General features: G+C 42.3%; 1 protein-coding gene across 9 annotated transcripts in view; it reads right to left on the bottom strand.

Moving 5' to 3' along the window:
- Positions 1-19,661, bottom strand: part of ARHGEF7 (Rho guanine nucleotide exchange factor 7) — a 194,765-nt gene that overhangs the window by 40,047 nt on the left and 135,057 nt on the right. For all 9 annotated transcript variants that reach the window (XM_038392408.2, XM_038392399.2, XM_038392297.2 and 6 more), the window contains 4 exons: positions 8,678-8,816; positions 7,521-7,580; positions 6,146-6,292; positions 4,454-4,540 (listed from right to left, as the gene is read on the bottom strand). In XM_038392408.2, coding sequence (XP_038248336.1) covers positions 4,454-4,540; positions 6,146-6,292; positions 7,521-7,580; positions 8,678-8,816 — 433 coding nt within the window. The remainder of the gene's footprint in view (positions 1-4,453; positions 4,541-6,145; positions 6,293-7,520; positions 7,581-8,677; positions 8,817-19,661) is intronic.

Raw genomic sequence — 19,661 nt, 5'->3', positions numbered from 1 at the left:
AAGTATATATACAAAGGGAAATTCCACAAATAGTCACCTATTTTTGCTTTTTCGAATGCTGGTTCCTATGGGTATTCACTGTAGGCAACTCACAAGAGTACTCATTGAGGAGGAAGGTGTGAGGACCCGTGCTGCACGATGGAATACAGGACTGCTGAATCAAAGGATATACCTGCTGAGGTAGCCTGGACCACTGCATAGTGCCCGGTAGAGGTGCGTAGTAAGCTCCATGTTGCCACGCTACAGATTTTTGGAGGTACACCTTGGAGAAAAGCTACAGAGGTAGCATACATTGTAGTCAAATGAGCCCTCACCCTCTGAGGAGGATGGGTTTCCATTTGTTCAAAATGCAGCCAAATACAGCCCAAAATCCAGTTCAACAGCCTTTGTGATAAAATTTCATCCACTCAGTGAAGGAGATGAATAATCTTGGGAATTTTCTAAGGAGCTTTGTCCATTGTAGGTAGAAGATAACAGCTGCATGAACAACCAAATAATTAAGTGTTCTGTCTTCTCTAGTGATACGAGGTTTTGTATAGAACACCAGTAGATGTCTGGTCTGATTCAAGTGGAATTTGGAAGGAACCTTTGTGATGAACTTGAGATGTAACCTTAGGAACACTTTTATCCCTATGAACACCACATAGGGAATGTCTGCCATAAGCATCACAAGCCTCCCTAGTCTCCAAACAGAAGTAATTCCCATTAGGAAAGCTACTTTCCATGGAAAGATGGGGAAAGAAGCAGGAGGCCAAGGGCTTGAATGGTAAATTCGTAAGTGCTGACAGAAGTAGACTGAGGTCTCAGTTAGGAATCAGTGTTGATACTGGAGGGAAGGTTTGAACTAGACCTTTTAGAAACCTCGCAGTTGTAGGGTGGGTGAATATCAAGCAGTTATCTGTCAGAGGACGGAAAGCATTGATCACTGCCAGATGCATGTGCAATAAACTAATGGATAGTCCCAGTGACTTGAGGGAGAGAAGATATTTCAAGATGGCAAGGATTCCAGAGTCTAGTGGAGCTACCTGGCAATGCACCAGATGGAGAATCTCTTCCACTTGGCAGTATTTTCTTGTGGAAGCCTTTCTGCTGTTTTGAGAATGAACTCACCAGCCTCTGAGCACAATATTTCCATGCTCAATGCCGATCCAAACACTAAGCTGTGAAGTAGATGGATGTCAGGCTGGAATGGACGGTTCTGCCTTCATCCTGAGTCAGGAGGTTCAGCAACTGTGCAAGTAGATGCATGGACACATGAAAATCTGAAGGACGCTGGTGAACCAAAACTGTTTCAGCCATGTAGATGCTGCCAGAATCACTGTCAATTTATCCTGTTTAAACTTGTTCAGGAGTCATAGTCAGAGGGAGGCGAGAGGGAAAGTATACATTAGTGACTCTCACCACTCAACCAGAAATGAATCCCCTCTGGAAATGTGCCACTGAGCAGCACAGGAGCAATAGGCGGAACAACCGGTTCTAAAAGGGCTTCCAAATTTAACGGGCCAAAAGTGGTGCCTTAGGCGCCGACTCCATGGGTGCTCCAGCCCTGGAGCATCCAAGGGGAAAATTTGGTGGTGCAGAGCACCCACCAGAAGCTCCCTGCTCCACCCCCAGCGCACCTCCACTCTGCCTCCTCCCGTGAATGTGCCGCCCCGCTCTGCTTCTCCAACCCCCTACCCCCAGCTTCCCGCGAATCATCTGTTTGTGCGGGAAGCCGGTGTGGGCTGAGAAGCAGGTGGCAGCTTCGCACTCAGGCCCAGGGAGGCAGAAGTGAGCTGGGTTGGGGGGAGCACGAGGAGGGCCGTCCGCGCCGCAACAGGTAACCCGGTGGCGGCGCACAGGGGAACCGCTCCCTGCCCCAGCTCACCTCCGCCACCCTCGGCCTGAGCACAAAGCCACCACCTGCTTCTCAGCCCTCTCAGGCTTCCCGCCGAACAGCTGATTTGCGGGAAGCCGGGGGGGGGGGGGGGAAGGGGCAGGGCGGAGAAGCAGAGGCAGGGTGTTCAGGGGAGGAGGCGGAGCGAAGGTGAGCTGGGGCCAGGGGGGTGGGGAGCTGCCGGTGGGTGCTCCAGCCCCAGAGCACCCAGGGAGTCAGCATCTAAGGTGCCACTTTTGATGTGATCAGTGGGGGGAGCAGCCGCTCCCCCTGCTCCCCTAGCTACGCTCTCTTGCCCCTAGGAGCCAGAGGGACCTGACAGATGCTTCCTGGGAGCTGCCCCAGGTAAGCACGGCTGGGACTCCACAGCTCCTCCCCCGGCAGGTCCCTCTGGCTCTCATGGGCCACCGGGGTGGGTGCCCACCCCACCCCTGAGACCCTCCTGCCCCGTTCTGGGGGAAGTCAGGGGACAGGGGAGGGGAGTTGATGGGGCAGGGGTCCTGGTGGGGGTGGGCATCAAGGAACGCGGGGGGTTGGATAGGGCAGGAGTCCCGGGGGGTGGGGGTGGGCAACGACCCCCTTGGGGGGTGAGGAGGGAACCGGTTGTTAAGATTTTGGCAGCTCATCACTGAATAGGCTGGATACTTCTTGTTTACCTGAAGTGCAAAGAAGTCCCATGACGGTGGCTCGTCCCCCACCCCCCAAGCTGGAAGATGTTCTGTACCACTGAGCTGTGAAGTTCCCAATAGTGTTGCCTGTGGAAATGTCTGCTGAGACTGTCTGCTAGGGTGTTCATTATTCTGAGAAAGCACACTGCTGAGAGAGTGAACTGGTGTCAGAGGCACCGATTCCAGAACCTGATGGTCTCTGTGTAAATATGGGCAGAGCTTGCTACCCTCTACGCTTGTTTATGTATAAAACTGCGGTTAAGTTGTGCAACATGACCAGAACACAATGGAAATGTGGGAAAGGCAGAAACCTTCTGCAAGCCTCCTGTACTACTCAAAGTTCAGGTAGACTGATATGTAGCTTGGATTCTTGTTGGGTCCAAGAACCTTGCACTACTTGGTTGTCCAGATGTGCTCCCCAACAGAGTAGGAAAGGTGCATGTGATTAGTTTCTTTAAGGATAGAGGGGGCTTTCTCATTTTCCCACCAGGTAAGAGAAGACAGAACAATCTGAGAGTTCACAACTCACTTATACTGTGCATAGACATGCCTGAAAGCAACGAAGGAGGAGTCTGGAGAAGGGTGTTATGTACATGCAGCCGCCAATGTAGTTGAGAAGGACCAGACAGGGACAAGCTGTCATTTGGTGACTCTGTCAGAGCTGGGAAAGGAGGTCTCTGATCATGAGGAACCTGTCCTGAGGTAACAGATTTCAGAGTAGCAGCCGTGTTAGTCTGTATCCGTAAAAAGAAAAGGAGTATTTGTACTCCTGTCCTGAGGTAAGCAAGCTTTGACTGAAGTCAAGCCCAGAGGCACTCTAATGAATTCTATAATCAGCGTGGTGATTGAAGTGGACTTTTTCTAGCTTTACTTGAAGCCCTAAGGAGGGCAGGAGGCTGAGGAGGGAGTGTCCACTGGACTTCCTGAGATGATTACTCTGCGAGAAGTAGAGTCATCAAGATAAGGAAGCACGGACCAACGCCCACTGCTAGAAAAGAATCTTCTGGGCTTGTGTGCCTGGAGTGTGTGCACACCCACAGTTAACAGCCATTGGGCCCACCACTGGAAGAATAACCAAACTTTTCATCTGTGATCACCAGCTGCATGTTCCTTATTTTTAGTGTGCCTAACATGAGACACAGAGGGCCAGATTTACAGAAATGCTGAGCACTCGCTGCTGCAACTGAAGTCAATGGAAGATGAGCTTTGAACATGTGTGTTGTATAATGCTAAGTACTCTGAAAAATTCAGTCCTAGATGTTTACCTCACTTCATTGGGATATTCTGAAGATAAATTTATTAATGACTGCTAAACACTCAATTATTATGGTGACAGCATCACAGAAACACCCATAAGGAAGTTAATAATTTTTTATGCAGTGCATACATGAATGTTAAATAAGGCCTGGGGCCACACTGTGAATGTGGACTATAAAAAACACAGAATGAAAAAGGGGACTTTTGGGGGGAAAAACATAGTATGTGATCTTAGAATTAAAGACTGTACCATAATGCATAACTGTTAGGAGACTGAATTAAGGTTGCATAGGCAACCTTAATTTTGGAATTTCCTAACTTCAGAGTGCTTGACTTCGCAACCTGAATACTTAACAGTTTATGTAATATTATGAATAAGCTCTTATACTGCATTTTCCTTTATAAATCTAACAGCACTTTACAAAGGAAAGTATCAGTAGTAGGGAAACAATAAGACAGAGTTGAAGTTACTCGCCTACTTTCATATAGCAGATCAGTGGCAGAAACAGAACCTAGGATCCCAATAGCTGGACAATTCTGCCTCTCAGAGTACATATACATACTGAATACATATAGAAAGAGAAGTGAAAATAAGTTTAGAAAGCTTTTTTAAGTTTGCTGTTAATAACCATGATTAAAACATCTGTTTTACCTGATAGATAAACCCACTCATCCTAGGGCTGGCAGACAACATAAGCAAAATATTAGGGAAGAGAAGAAGATATCTTTCATTCTTTTCCTTATGAAAAAACAAAGAAAATAATTAAAAAAAAATAAATAAGGCAGTAGACTAATTTTTTTGTGTTCAAAACATTCACTGGTGTAGTACCAATACTACCGTACTTTTAGCAAAAGTTAACCTATGTATACTTAGCAATAAGAGGAGTCATACTGCACTCAATTTTCTGTTCAAAAAGGTTTGTAACAAGCTCTTGTATTCAGGTTTTTATAATGCAAGTTACTTTGAAGAAATAAACCTCAACACTAGCAACTGACTATACTGCCACTCATGGGATTCCTGTTGTATACGAGACATTTCATTCATGCTAGCTATCTTTATTTAGGAGTTGTCTTTTTTTTTTTTTTAAAGCAAAATATCTACCATTTTCCCTCTCTGCCCCTCCTAAAAGTTCTCTTAATCCAAAGTATTCTAAATGGAGTTTTTCAATATTTGTGTATACTATAGGCCAGTTTCTCAGCTGGGATAAAATGGCATAGCTACTTATAAATTCACGACCAATAAGCTAAGCAACCCAAGCTGAGGATCCAAGGTTTTCATATGCATTTGATAAGAGACATATGAGAGTATTTGAGGGAGGGTTTTGTTGGGTAAGACATATGTTTATGAGTGTTATAAAAGAACCTAAACTTGCTACAGTGGCAAGTTGCCTTATGGCAGAAATCTGGATTCATACCATTACTTTTTTTGGTGCAAGCTTTGTTTTTAAATGTTTTTTAAATCTTCTAAAATTCAGGATAGTGCATCTGATATTTTAAATCTTCCTATGCAAAAAACTTTGCAACTGCACTCCTGAGTTTTTCACTGCCTTCCCACTTCAATTTAGCTGGCTATAGGTCTGGCCTTAATCCTGACAGAGAGACCATCTCTAAAGCATAGCTCATAATTCAGGTCCAGTCAGTTCTTTGGCCTCTCTGCCAACAAGTCTGTCAATTAGTGCCAACTGTGGTGATGGTTTCTGTGATGTAGTTGCTTGTGTGTTAGGAAACTGAGAAAGAGACCTTCAATTATTTTATATAGGACACTGCACATGGGTCAGAAAGTAAAGATTTCCGATCACTACAAAGCAAGGCTGGCATTAAAACCAATGATCTCAAGGTGAAAGCATTACAATTCCCCAGAATCACTCAGTCCCCTGATTTTTGTCATTTTAATATTCAATATTTGAGGAAGGTGTCCAAAAACCCCATCAACCAAGGAGGAGTATGTCTGGGACAACAACAACATAAAGTAAGTATTTCCAAATTGTCTTTACATGTAGTAATAGCTACCATGGCAAATTTTTTTGGAATGTAACCAATACATAGGGAAAATTCCCTTTAATTTGCACTTTGGACTCTCTTACAACACCTTAAGACTTTATAATGTTTCCAACAGCTGTATCTGGCTATACTATTTAGTCAGCTTTTAGCTGAGCTTGTACATCTTAGAGTAGTTTCCCCCATTTATAAGGACACTTAGGTTAAACAAAATACTACATAAAATTTGTTCAGTATATATTTTTTTCTTGGAGTGGTCTTCTTGTTTCTACCACATACAATCCATTATTCATTATTAATTGTAGTTGAAAGAGAAGAATATTTAATGAAGATTGAACTGTGTTACCTCACTTCCAGCACACTGAATCATGACCTGGGACATGTAAATTACATTGCCCAGTGTTTTAATGTCCTCTCCCTCCCAGCAGCGGATGGCTTCCGTCAGTATTTGGAGTTCAAGTTCTTTTCTTTTCCGTACCTCTTGACATTGCGCCTGTTAAAGATAGGGAAGGTGCTAATAAGGTGGTGTCTGCGTGAACTGTATGAGCAGTCAGTATCAGCTGAAGTAATTACTTGTCCTCAGTGCTCTGCTTGAAGTATAAAATAAGGCGCAGTGACAAAGCTTTCAAAGTATGAAAATATGAAGTATTTCTTTCAGTGGACTACATTAAAGTAGCTTTTTAAAATGTACATTGTTAATTACAAAACTACTACTTTTCTTTTAATTTATTGATCTCAACATCCCTTTAAAAAGTCACTACCTTGTTCTTCTTCGAGTCTTAGAGCCGCTTCTAATGTTATGCGTATTATTCACTCTCAAACAATAACGAGCTAGCCCAGCAGAAAGCAGAAATACAGATCTACTTCATACTCCCTCCCTTATCCTTTCTGCTGTTTGTTCTCCCACTTGTCTCATCTGGTCTGAAACTCTTGGGGGCAAGGACTGTTTCCTCCTACTTGTTTTTACAGCATCCAACAAAAAGGGACCCCAAGTCTCACAGTGGCCACAAAATATATATAATGAAGTCACACTAATGGCGCAGCCTCATCCAACAGGAAACACACAATGTTGACTATTTTAGTAGCTACAAAAAGTGTTAGTGGGTTGCACACACATATCACTAACAACCACACCTCTTATTTCTTTGCTTGGATACCCATGTTAGAACTGACAGGTCTTATCCCCATCACCAGGAGCCTCTCAGCTCATCCATTCTGGGCTTCGATGATGTAATGCTCATTTTTACTCTTGCGCTCTTGCACTAGGGATGTACACTACAGGCTGGATTCCTTGGCCCACTATCACCACATTCCCTAAGTGGCACAATAGGCCATAAAGTGGCTGGAGAAGGCCAGGGACAAGTTCTAGGTGCAGGTGAGCCTTCTTCTGGTGTAAAGCTAAAAAGGGGATGATTTGGGAGCAAGTAGTGAACTGGAAAGGGAGGAGGTAAAGCAGAGCTCTGCTAAACCTAATTTTCAACTGACATTAAGTTAGGGCTGCTAACGTACTGCCTTAATTTCCAATGGGGCTAGACAAACAAGAATGAAGGAGCTGGAACAGGCTGCCAGCGCACACCTCCCACACACTTCACTATGCCTGAGCATGGAATCAAGCCCTACATTTCTAAATATTTCACATATCAAAATATTAACTTTTATAGGGCATGAAATTAGCAAGCATTCTCCTAAATAAATACGCATCTACTCTTCAAAATTCTTACGGAAAGGTTTTTGAAAGCCGTCATGGATTTCTGAATGTCTGGTCGATCGGGATGATAATCCTAAAGACAAAAAACAATAGTACTGTAATTCCCGGGGATGGTAATGAAACGTTTCCTAGGAGGCATAGTAACTACAGTATAGACAACTTTGTAACAACCCTTTTTGTTCTCCTCTTTATGCCCCCTTCATTGCCTCCTTCCATTGATAGAACACTTGTATCAAGAATGCAGAATCTCTGATGATGTTACTACTAATGCTATTGTTTCATGAATCCATAAAGCAATGCTGGAAAAAATATACCTGACTTAGATTTCAACAGATTACTTGCAAACTTAAGTTTCTGCCATTAGTACTCCTTTAAAAAGGTTAACATACATCTTATGCTCTTATATTGCTCTTTCCTTATTGTCACAGTTAAACCATACTCTTCTTTTCAGGTTATGATAACATGGAACTCTATCACAGCTGGCAAATCATAGACATGACACACCAACCCCTCCCCCCCAAATTTTTTTCTTAATAAAACATTTAAATGCAAATGTAGGCCCTTAAAACACTACCACATTAGAACACTTCCAGGTCTCATTGCCAGGCATATTTCAACAGAAGTAAGAGAGACTATATCAAGTAGGGAGCATTTGAACGACTAGACCACTACTATGAAAAAAAAATCCTTTCTTGTAAGATAAAATCTTGAGTAGCCTTAATTACAGTTTTTAGGAGACAGGTTCAAAACACAATCCACCTGGAGAGCTTGTGGATCAGATCCATAAGTGAGAAATTCAGATTCCTAGGTGGGTTTTGCTTTACACTTACTGAGTTGTTCAGTTAATCTGATTACACTGAGTTTTAAGCCTACTGCTTCTCTTATTTCAGAAGCAGGGCTCAAATCGTGCCGGAACGCCATTTTGGCACTTTTCATGGTGTTCCGGTACCTCCAATACTTTCACTTTCTGAGTGATAATCCTGGAAGTGCTTTCTGCCCTCCCCACCCCGTTTCCCTCCCACCCCCACCCCAATGACTGGAGCAGTGTTCAGAAGGCAAAAAGGAGAGACAAGGAGCACAATTTGGGGCCCAACATGCTTGACATGTACCTTTAAAATAACTGTTGTCAAATCATCATTAAGATGGAACATAAATGCTGATAAGATATACCTCCATGTGCCTTTCAAGCTCTTTGAGTAACGTGGGGTATTTATCCAGGCGCATGAAAGGTTTGCTGAGGCCAGTAGTCAATACAAGGATCCCAGGGCTGTTGGCACCTTTCATTTCCATAAATTCTCCTAGTTCCTCACTGCACATGCAAAATATTTAAACAAATGAAGAATTAATTATCAACAGGTGAAAAATAAATTAGACTCTTGATTATTTTGATCCTTCTGCTCAAGGGAATTTTGCCTGAGACAGCAAGATGTGAAAATAAACAAGTAGTAATTCCAATACAAAATATGTATTTTTATTTATTGTTTATCGTTCCGAGCTGAAACTCTGATGAATTTATAATATAAGGATACCCTAGAGTGGGGTATTAAAAGACTACACTTGCCAGAGCGCTTGAGAGAGCTCAGATGAATTCTGATAAGCTTATTAGCATGCATCAGGTTCTTTTATTATTTTTATGTTTTTTTCTGTAATGTTTTGTACCTAAATTCCCTGAAAGTTGACATGTGGATTTGGGAATTACTGGGGTTCCCAAATGAATTTCTTTTAAATATCTAATTACTCCCTTTCAGGTCCTGTAACTGGGCAGTCTGAACTAGTGATCAGAGCCGGGACGGAGTCAGGGTCACAGTCAGAAGTCAAGCCAAAGGTCAAAGCCAGAATCTGAAGCCACAGCAAGGGTGAATCCAGAGTCAGAGTCAGAAGCCACACCAAGTGTCAGTGCCAGGGTCACACCAAGGGCTAGGTTGCAATTGGGGTCAGAAATTACGCTAAGGGTCAGGCCAGAGTAAGTCACTGGAATTAGCGCAAGGACACAGGAACCAGGAGCAAGAAACGGAAACCAGGTGAGGAGACAGGAACTAGAACCAAGGTATGATAACAGGAGCAAGGAGGGGAAAGCAGGCAGAAAGTTGGTCTCAAGGGTCTAGTCAGCACCTGGCCTAGTGAGTAGCTGGTCAGACAAGAGGTGAGACAGGAAGCTTTATGCCTGGTCCAATCAGCAGTCAGCTGGGTCAGGTGACTAGCAACAAAGTCAGTGGGTGTAGCCTCTGTCTTGGGGGTGTTAGATCAGTTCCCTCATGTGACCTTGCAGTGTGGAAGCGAAGGGGGCAGCTGTGGCGGAGCCTTCCAAAGGGGGGAGAGAGGGGGGCTAAGTGTCCCCTCCCCCTCTGTGACCCATTCCGCCCCAGGCCCTGCCCCCAGCCAAGCCACAAGCCGGAAATGGCTGGGAGCTGCGGACCCTCCACCTGCCTGGAATGGGGTGGGGGCTGAAAGTAGCCCCCAGACCATGTCCCAGCATCATCAACTCCCCATGTCTCCCAAAATCAGTTAAAGGCACAAACAAGTCCTTACTCAAAAAACAATAGATTCAGACTAATAAGGGGTTTCAAGGCCAAGCTGTGTTGGAGTTATAGCAAGGCAAAATAGACAAATGTAAATAAAACTACTTTCTGAACATTTTCAAGAAGTAGAACTACCTGATTTTAATATCTGAATCTCCAGAATGCATCATCAGACCTGCCTTATACTTCCCAGAACAATTCTGTCTAACCTGGCATAAAATCACACCGATTTTGGTAACTGATTATTATTTGTGTCTGATAGTACTCAAGAGGTGCTATATGTTTTCCAAATAAAAATAAGGTTCAATCCCGGTCCCAAATACAACACAATTTAAAGTCAAACAAGTTAGCAAGGGTGTGATTGTCAAAAATTGATTTTATGTAAAATTAACATTAGCAGCTATGGAAAGTATATAGCCTTTAAATACCAGCAGTTTTGTTACTAGTTCTAGACTCAGTATAAACTCCATTTGGAAGGGAAACTATGTCTTCATACCTGCCTGGACAATGCCATGCATACCCATGGATGGCACTATATATAAGGGACCTTTATCTAAATATGAACAAAGTGATAGCTATTTCCTTTATTGAATATCAGACAAATGTTTAAGCCTATTATTTGCCTCTTTACCCAGATCTTGTTCTCCCTACCTATGAACGCTATCTACCTTCTTTGTCCTGCTCCTCCCTTATAAATTACTTCCTTCACACTATCTGCTCCTCCACCCCCCGTTCATGTAACACTATCCAATTCAATGTTTGGGCAGCCTCCCTTCGCGCCTCAAAAAAATCTCATCTGTTCCATGATACATTCCAACTACAAAGATCACAGCCCACTCTTTTAGCTGTTTTGTATTGTTCTCTACAGCACCAACATGTACCTTTAGACTATACTACACATGAATCCTTGGCCCCTCATCATTCAGCACATTATACGCACTGCACATGATTGTTTATATAAAGATGGCATAATAAAATAATATTTGCTGATCTATCTTCAAGTACAATGCCCCTTACTTATAAGGTCCTCTTACTTTAGAGCAATTATGATCACTGAATCCCCTTCCCATCACCAAAACAAAAACTTCTGCTCCTTGTGCTGGCCAAATATTTTGGAGGAAAATACTATTGTTCCAATTGCTTCCGATTTTGGCACCATGGAGGTTTCAGTGGGCCATAGATTTGGCAGGGTATTGGAGAAAAGCCAGTATGAAATACTGCCCCAATACAAACCTATTTTGACCCCTGAAATAAAGACAAATATTATCCTTAACTTTTTCCATTGTATGCTTTGTGATTTCTTCCTGTATTTGTTGACTTCAACCATATTTTCTGAGTTATTCTCTGTTCTTCAAAACAAAAGATACCTTGCAGAGTGTTGCATCAGTTTATTTGCTCACAGCATGAGAACACAAGCTTTAAATCTAAACCAATTTTAAACAGATTCAAAACCTGGAAAAAATACGTTTATTAACGGAAGCATTAAAAGACCATTTAATAGAGTGGTGTTAATAGATGTAATTATAATTGAATTACACAGTTTTGTTCTTAACATTACTAAGATGACAATGTTTTCTTTCACACAGTACTTCTCTAAACTTTAGTCTTGCAAGGTTTGTCATGTTAACTTGTACAAACAGCAGGATTTTAAAAAACAAGTACATCATTTTTTTTTAATGCAACTGACATTGAATTATTCAGACAAAAACGTTCTATCATGCAGACCCTATTAGGAGTCTGTTCAAGCCCATCAAAGAGTCTCCTACATGTGCAGTTTCATGAATATCCTTAGATTCTTCATGTCTGATAAAGACAATGCAAACAAAATGGAACTTCATTCAGATAATAGAACAATCTACTTTCAGTGAAATATGCGTTGCTTATCCAACATATTTTTCAATGCAGGAACACAACACTACTGGAGCTGGGGAACAAACTGCAGATCACACATCAGTTTTATTTACTTTTTCACTAGATCATGAGAACTAAAATCAATGCCATTAGCTCAAGATCACAGCTGTTTTGACAAAGACAATGGCTCTTTCATATCATGCAATTTTGACTGGCACTTACAAGTTTGGCACAGTGTATTGCCTCTATAATTACTGAAATGACAGTGTTAAGCAGCAGAGCACACACAAAAAGAAGCATCATTTAACTAAGCACAAAGTAACAATTACGCATTTGGAATCATGTATACTTTTAAAAAGGCTAAATGATCAAACCTATGATTTATTCAGAATAACTGATCATGAATACCTACTTTTTGAAGAACAAGAGTTATTAAGAGTTATTAATAAGAGTTATTTCAATATGCTACCTGTGAGATTTTACAGAATTAGTATATGAATAAAAGCATACTGGAGGCCTTTGTTCTATAAAGTGATCGTTACAACTTCTATCTTAATGTCTGCAGCTCAAACTAAGGCTAGCTTAGCAATATTTTTAGAAATCAGCACTACAACTTCTGTCTTTAAAATTTATCAATATTCACACCTTAGTACGTATATCTCCATAACAGACTCAACAGTTACAAAAAAGGCAGTTTTACAAAACAGATGAGAGAAAAAGCTAAAACAAGAAAGAATCACTCAAAGTTCAGACTGCCTATAGTAATTTGGAAGGCAGAAAAAGCCACATAATATATCAGACACAAAAACCAAGAGCTAAACATGCACTTTTAAGACTTTTTTTTTTAAACTTACACTTCTGAAGCAGATCTTTGTTTATAGTAGATAGAACATGAACTCTCACTGCTGAGGGGTCTGAGGACAGCACATAAACATCGCATTCTGACAACGTTACAGCAAGATCGTGGCTCACTTAATGAACCTAAGTTTTAAAGCTTCTAGTTCTCTAGTGCTGAATTTATAGAAAGAGTTCCTTACTCTGGGACTGTTGCTTAGAGTATGACATCAGCCTGCACATTTGCGAGCTCTGGGATACACAAAGCGGAGGAGGTACAAAGAGTTTTCTGACTCAAATTTATCCGTATTCCATGCTCCAATTATTGGAGTAACTAATGTACAAGCTCCACAGATTTATCCAAACTGCTATTAAGATGAGGATGTAAAATATAAATACAGCACATGCTTGACAGGCATTATCCAATAAAGTTGAAGTCACAAGAGCTAAAGAAATTGATATTGTTTTGCCTATCTTTTAAAAGCTTTAAATTAAGGATAATTTCATCTACCATCGAAAATCAACTCATTTTAAGTTTTGCACTGGCAAAGAAAAAGCTAAATATATTTACAATAATAATGATTCTGGCTTTTTTTTGGGCCATTAAATAATTTTTGCTATTGAAAATGTTATTCTGTCTTTTTTCCATTTATTTTGAGATTATGCGCTATTCACTACCTAATATAGTAAACTGTAGTTTGTTTGTCGTTTTAATCTGAGCAAACATTATTTTACTTTTTTCAGTCCATTGTCCACAAGTTTAAACACATATCACACTTGGCACCCATATATTTAATGTTAAATTAAGGTTATGCCCCTCATACTTCTTCAGAACAATTACACAATAATGACTGAGTGTAACACTTAAAGTGATTTTTCTTTTTAAAGATGTCATCACTCCTCCCCCCCATGCAATAGGTTATGTTTCTTCATTTTATAGATAGTCCACGTAAGGTCCCACTCCAAGTCCCTCCTTCCTTTTACATTAATTCTTCTTGAGCTTTTTTGCTGGAGTTTCCCTCATAATAGTTTTGGTGGCTCAGACTCCTGCCCAGGCCCACACATATCCCCTCATGCTTTTGATAAAACAGGTGCCACGTCTTGACTATTTTTCCTGTCCCTTCCCTTCCCAAAAATTATGTCTCCATTCTTTACCTCAACTCCCCCCCCTTTTTTCTTATTTTGTTCCATCCCCTTATTTCTTCCCCTTGTTTCTTCTCTCACAAAAAGACAAGCAAGTTATCAATGTGCAGTATTGCATGCAAGTAGCCTCACTAAAGACCAATGCTACTTAGTAGGCATTGAATGTGCATCTTTAAATATCCCTCTCTTTACTGCTACTTCTCTATACATTCAGCAGAAGCGGGAAATTTTCTGTTTATCTAACAAAAATATCTCCAAATACACAAATGTCCACCATATAGGGATGGGATTTTCAAAGGAGTCTAAGGGAGTTAGACACTCAATGCCCACTGAAATGAATCACAGAGACAAGATCATTAAGGGATAAGGTGGAGAGAAAGAAGAGAACTTAGAGGACGCTAGCAGACACTAAAAGTGAGAGACAAGAGTACCAGACTAGGAGAGGGGAAATGAGGGAGAATATGAAGTACTGATTTCTACCACAGTCTTCATGTCAGAAAGTTCATCAAACTTATTTATGTCTAAATTGACTGCATTCTTTAAAAATCTCATCAGTATCAAAAGACTGACGTTTCTGGTGAGACCAGAAAGACTGACGTCTCTGTATCTAAACCCCTGTAGTTTTATAATCATAATTTCCTATTTTTTATATTTTTTCTCTCCCTTGTTGATACGTTAAAAGCCCCACTCACAGATGCTTGTGTACGCTTTTGCTCCAGCCCTGTAAAAACATTATACCTGAGAGTAGCTAAGGGATTTATTCACATGCGTAAAATTCCTGGATCAAGGCCTGACTACATGCAAAGCAGTCAAACATACAACGTGAACAGGAAAATTACAGGGAAAATATTTTTTCCTCTAAGCTTTTACTTAGTTATCTTAAACATTACTGATATAGGTTAAAAAAAACTGAAGCTGATAAATTACCCCCAGAACAAAGACTCAGGACATTTTTAAGAAAAAGCCTTGTTAGGTTTATTCCTGGGAAAGAAGTTGATGGCTCTGAAATAATCCGTTGCATATAAAAACACTGGCCCAATTTCACAAAGAACAGTATTCACTGGAGGAATAATACCTTGGTTAGTGACCCTAATGCTTGGATAAAGTTACACTCCCACAACTGAAACAGAATAACAGGACTAGTTTAGACTGTCCCAAATTTAATGGAGGAGGTGAAAAGTGAGAATTCTTGTCTGAAAGCAAGCAACAACTCAAGAACAGATGGTGCAGCAGTCAAACTTAAGCATGCATTACACTAGATATTACCCCCATTTTTGCATGTTCGTTCATGAAAATTTAGGATTCTGGCTTTTATTTTCATTTATTTCAATGGTTTATTTTTGACTACTTTATTACTTTGAACTCAGAGAAAAGAAGAACAATGTATTTGTTTGTGGCTTTGTAAATTTGAACAAAACTCTGTTTCATTCACAATGAAAGTAATAAAAAAAAAAAGAGAGAGAGAGAGAGAAACTACCCCAAAGCTTTTTTTTAAACAGTCACTTATTGTTTGCATCCTATATTTCAATACTTTATCTGAACAAAAAAGCCTCTTTTCATGCTGACGCTATCTATATGTGACTAAGAAGAAAACTATGAAGAATATGAACAGGAAGTGATACAGACTGGAATTTACAATGGCTGGTGCAAACAGCAGGTTAACTCCACTCAATGTCCCTTTAAAATAAACCTCGCCATTTTCTCTCTCTCTCATTTTTCAACTGATGCATGAAAAATTACACTTCACCCAGACTACACTAGATTTCTAAAGAGCAAGAAGTCTGTTGGTGTGAATAAAAGAGGGTACACGAGCATGGAGCAGGAAATGGATGATCAAACGGGTGAAGAGTGTGCTATATCAGGGATCGGCAACCTTTGGCACGCAGCCTACCAGGGTAAGCCCCCTCGTGGGCCGGGCCAGTTTGATTACCTGCTACGTCCGCAGGTTCGGCCGATCGCGGCTTCCACTGGCTGCACTTTGCTGCTCCAGGCCAATGGGGGCTGCGGGAAGCAGCATGGGGTGAGGGATGTGCTGGCCGCTGCTTCCCGCAGCCCCCATTGGCCTGGAGCGGCAAACCGTGCCCAGTGGGAGCCGCGATCGGCCGAACCTGCAGGCGCGGTAGGTAAACAAACTAGCCCGGCCCGCCAGGAGACTTACGCTGCCTCCAACAAGACTCACTACAGGTTTTTATACTGTGCATTAAAGAAATCTGAATTAAATAATTTTTTTCATTTGTTGAACTAAAGCCTGAAATGAATTTGATCCTGAAAGGTACAGAACACCTTCTCCTTCCACTGTCCTCAGTGGGAGTTGAGGGTGCTCAGCACCTTAGAGGATCAGATAAATCTTCCCCATCTCTTCAAATCACAGATGCAGCCTCAAAACTCTTGCAGACTTCCTCCTTTCTGAGCCTCTATGGAACCTCCCCTCCAAGATTTGAGGGATGACAGAGCAAGCCAACAGATGTTCTCAAACTTCTGACATAAATGACGAAAAATAAGCACATATATAGGTCTCAGTCCTGCTCCCACTGAAGTAAATGGCAACACTCCTTTTAGCTTTAATAGGATCAAGTGTGAAGCCCCCACTTTTTAAAAATTGACTTCAGACTAAACACTAGGAGATGGGGTTCAGCGACAAGAGTATAAGAGAGTGACCAAAACATAAATAAAAAAAAAATCACAGCAAGGGGAGCTGCTCTCAGCATTGGGGCTAGAAGAGTTAACCCAATAACGTTAGTCTGAACTGCATGCTGAACATTCAAGGAAATTAAAGTCAATGTATGTCCTGACAGGAAAGTGGTGTTTTAACATGCATATTTTGGCAGTGTTCACCTCAACTTTATCTCCATCTCTTAACACGTTAGTTGAATTTTAACAGGCATCAGGATACCAGCTCACAGCGATGTACAGCTTGATATTTCTTTTGAACTATGAAGCAGTAGAAGCCAGCTACCTAATGTTTCCTTCAAAAGGACTGGATGGATGCCTATCGTATGATCTTAATATTATTGCATTCAACTGGGAGCAAATGCTACAATGAATGCTGTAAAATGGTTTCCATTATAACCCGTATTTTTGCATGCTCATGACTATGAAAAATTCACCTTTATGGATGAACTTCTTCCTGATCGAAAGTCAATTTTTATAATTATATTTTTTTAAGCTGGAACTAAATCCTTCTAGCAGCTCTAGAATGTTATGAAAGTGAAAAATATACTATTTTTAACAATTAAAATAATCTTTTTAAAAAGTCTTAGCTACAGTAAGAATATCCTAAATGTTTTTTATAACTTGGTATGGACTTAGTCCTCTTTGAGGAGCAGTGGCTTTGATAAATTGCAGAAAACTTGTGGGTTTTTTTTTTTTATGTAGCAAAAGTTATGACTTTAAAATTGTATACTGAGCAAATGAAGTAGACCATTTTGTAGGCAAGCGCTATGCACAAGTGTTTAGTTACTGAAGCACACAGAGGCTGAGTGCAAGGAGGGTACAATCTCTGATGGAAAAGCTGTAGGGTGTTAGTTCCAAGCCATTTTCCATTTTTCTCCCTCAAATACAATTAAATCAGTTGCACACTGTACAATTCAAATCCCAAAAGTCAGTGAATGAATTCAGAGTACACGTGTAATATTCTCTACCTTTTTCTTGTTAAATGTATAGCTCAGTAATATTCATGTTTCTGCTATTAAATACATACCATAAAAATATACAGCCTTTGCAATGCAACTGAGCATTGCTTTTGCAATCCTAACTTTTCCATTCTTTGATTTAGTGTAAACTTAACTGTGCAATCTTAACCTAGTTTTTGGCATTTAATAATTGTAATGAAGTTCCCTCATTTACTGTTTTAGACGCTGCTATCCCTTAACCTCAGTGTAAACTAAACATTTCTCACAGATCTTTATGGTAACAGAAAAAGTTTTATGTAACTAGGAGACTATACATGGTATTATTAGAATTTTTACATATTTATATATTTTTACTTTGTGCCATCAGTATGTTCAGTGACACTCAAGGCAGAAAGAGACATGTTTCCAACCTTTAAAATCTTATAATCTAAGGCAGGGGCGGGCAAACTTTTTGGCCTAAGGGCCACATCGGGTTTCCAAAATAGTATGGATGGCCGGTTAGGGGAGGCTGTGTCTCCCCAAACAGCCAGGCATGGCCCGGTCCCCACCTCCTATTTGAACCCCTTGCTTCTCACCCCGACGGCCCCCCTGGGACTCCTGCCCCATCCACCACCCCCTGCTCTCTGTCCCCTGACCACCCCCAGACTGCCCCCTGCCACCCCATCCAATCCCCCATCTCATTCCTGACTGCCCCCCCTGGGACCCCTGCCCCATCCAACCCCCGTTCCCCGCCCTCTGACTGCCCCGACCCCTATCTACACCCCTGCCCCCTGATCACTCCCCCGAACTCCCCTGCCCCCTATCCAACCCCCCCTGCTCCCTTACCACGCAGCACAGAGCACTGGTGGCGCTACAGCCATGTCACCCAGAGCACCGGGTCAGGCTGTGGCTCTGCAACTGCGCTGCCCGGCTGCCCAGAGCATTGCGCCAGTGGTGCGGTGCAGTGAGGCTGCAGGGGTGGGTGGGACAGCAAGGGAGGGGCTGGGGGCTAGCCTCCTGGGCCAGGAGCTCAGGGGCTGTGAAGGAGGGTCCCGCAGGCCACATCTGGCACGTGGGCCATAGTTTGCCCACCTCTGATCTAAGGGGTTTCTGTTGTTCTATAAGAGAGGTCAACAGTTTTGGAGTTGCACTGTTAAATTTAACTTCTTGCTTCTTTATGGTAGATTTTGAAAACAGTATTTTCAATGGCATACATTGCGGTCTGCTATAGCTGTGTTTAATAAAAGAAAAAGCACTAAAAATTTTAAGTAGCAAGGTGGAGAGGCCTACCACTGAGACTCACAGGTAGGAACCACTCCCCGCCCTCTAGTGGGTAGAGCCAGGCTGGGCCTGCCCCTTGTGCTGGAAGCAGAGGGGCAGAACAGGAAGTATAAGACATGGAGCCTCCAGCTCAGTTGGGCCAGAGCCAGGGATGGAGTTGGATGCCTCTGCCTTGCTGCTGGGCCCGGGACTGAGCTGTGCCAACCCCTGCCCCCGAGGAGGACCCTGAGGGAGGGGAACTACTGAGGCTGCCGTCGGCCAAATACCTCGAGGAGCTGCTGGGACTTCCAGCTGCCAAGTATCCCGAAGAGACTGAGGGCCCAAGAGCAACGGAGCCTTATGAACAAGGAGGGGTAGGAAGTAGCCCAGGGAAACCAGACATTATTCTGGCTGTGTTGTCAAAACCAGAGTCAGCATGTTCTGGCAGGATCCACGCTGACCCAGTGGCAGGACTACTCGCCACTGGTATGGCCCTGGGCTGGGACACGGTGGAGTAGGGTGGGGCTGGGCCTCCTACCCCTGTTGCCAATCCCCCCTGGGGTGGCAGCCTCCCCACCTTAGGCTGGGCAGCCTGTCTGTGTTTGCTGTCTGCCTTAACCAGGGATCTGGGCTAAAGACTGCCAATTGCCCTGCCCCAAACCAAGGGGCCAGGGTCCTAGACTCTTTGCTGACTCTTACTGTGCTAATCCCCTGGCAATTGACTATCAGCCGTTAGGTGGCGCAAGGTGGAGTGGCCTCCTTCAGTGACTGACAGGGAGGACCCACTCTAAGCCACTACAGGAGGCAATTACAAATCCAGAGTTCCTATTTCCATTGACACATCTCATTCAAACAGACAATACAACATGCTAAACGGGAGCTCATTCATCAGGACATGCTTCCCTTTGCTCTCTGCCTCTGGTAAACAGTCAGATT

This window comes from Dermochelys coriacea, chromosome 1 (assembly GCF_009764565.3).
Source record: "Dermochelys coriacea isolate rDerCor1 chromosome 1, rDerCor1.pri.v4, whole genome shotgun sequence".
In the NCBI taxonomy this organism is placed as follows: Eukaryota; Metazoa; Chordata; order Testudines; family Dermochelyidae; genus Dermochelys; species Dermochelys coriacea.
This window is presented reverse-complemented; position numbering and strand designations above follow the sequence as displayed.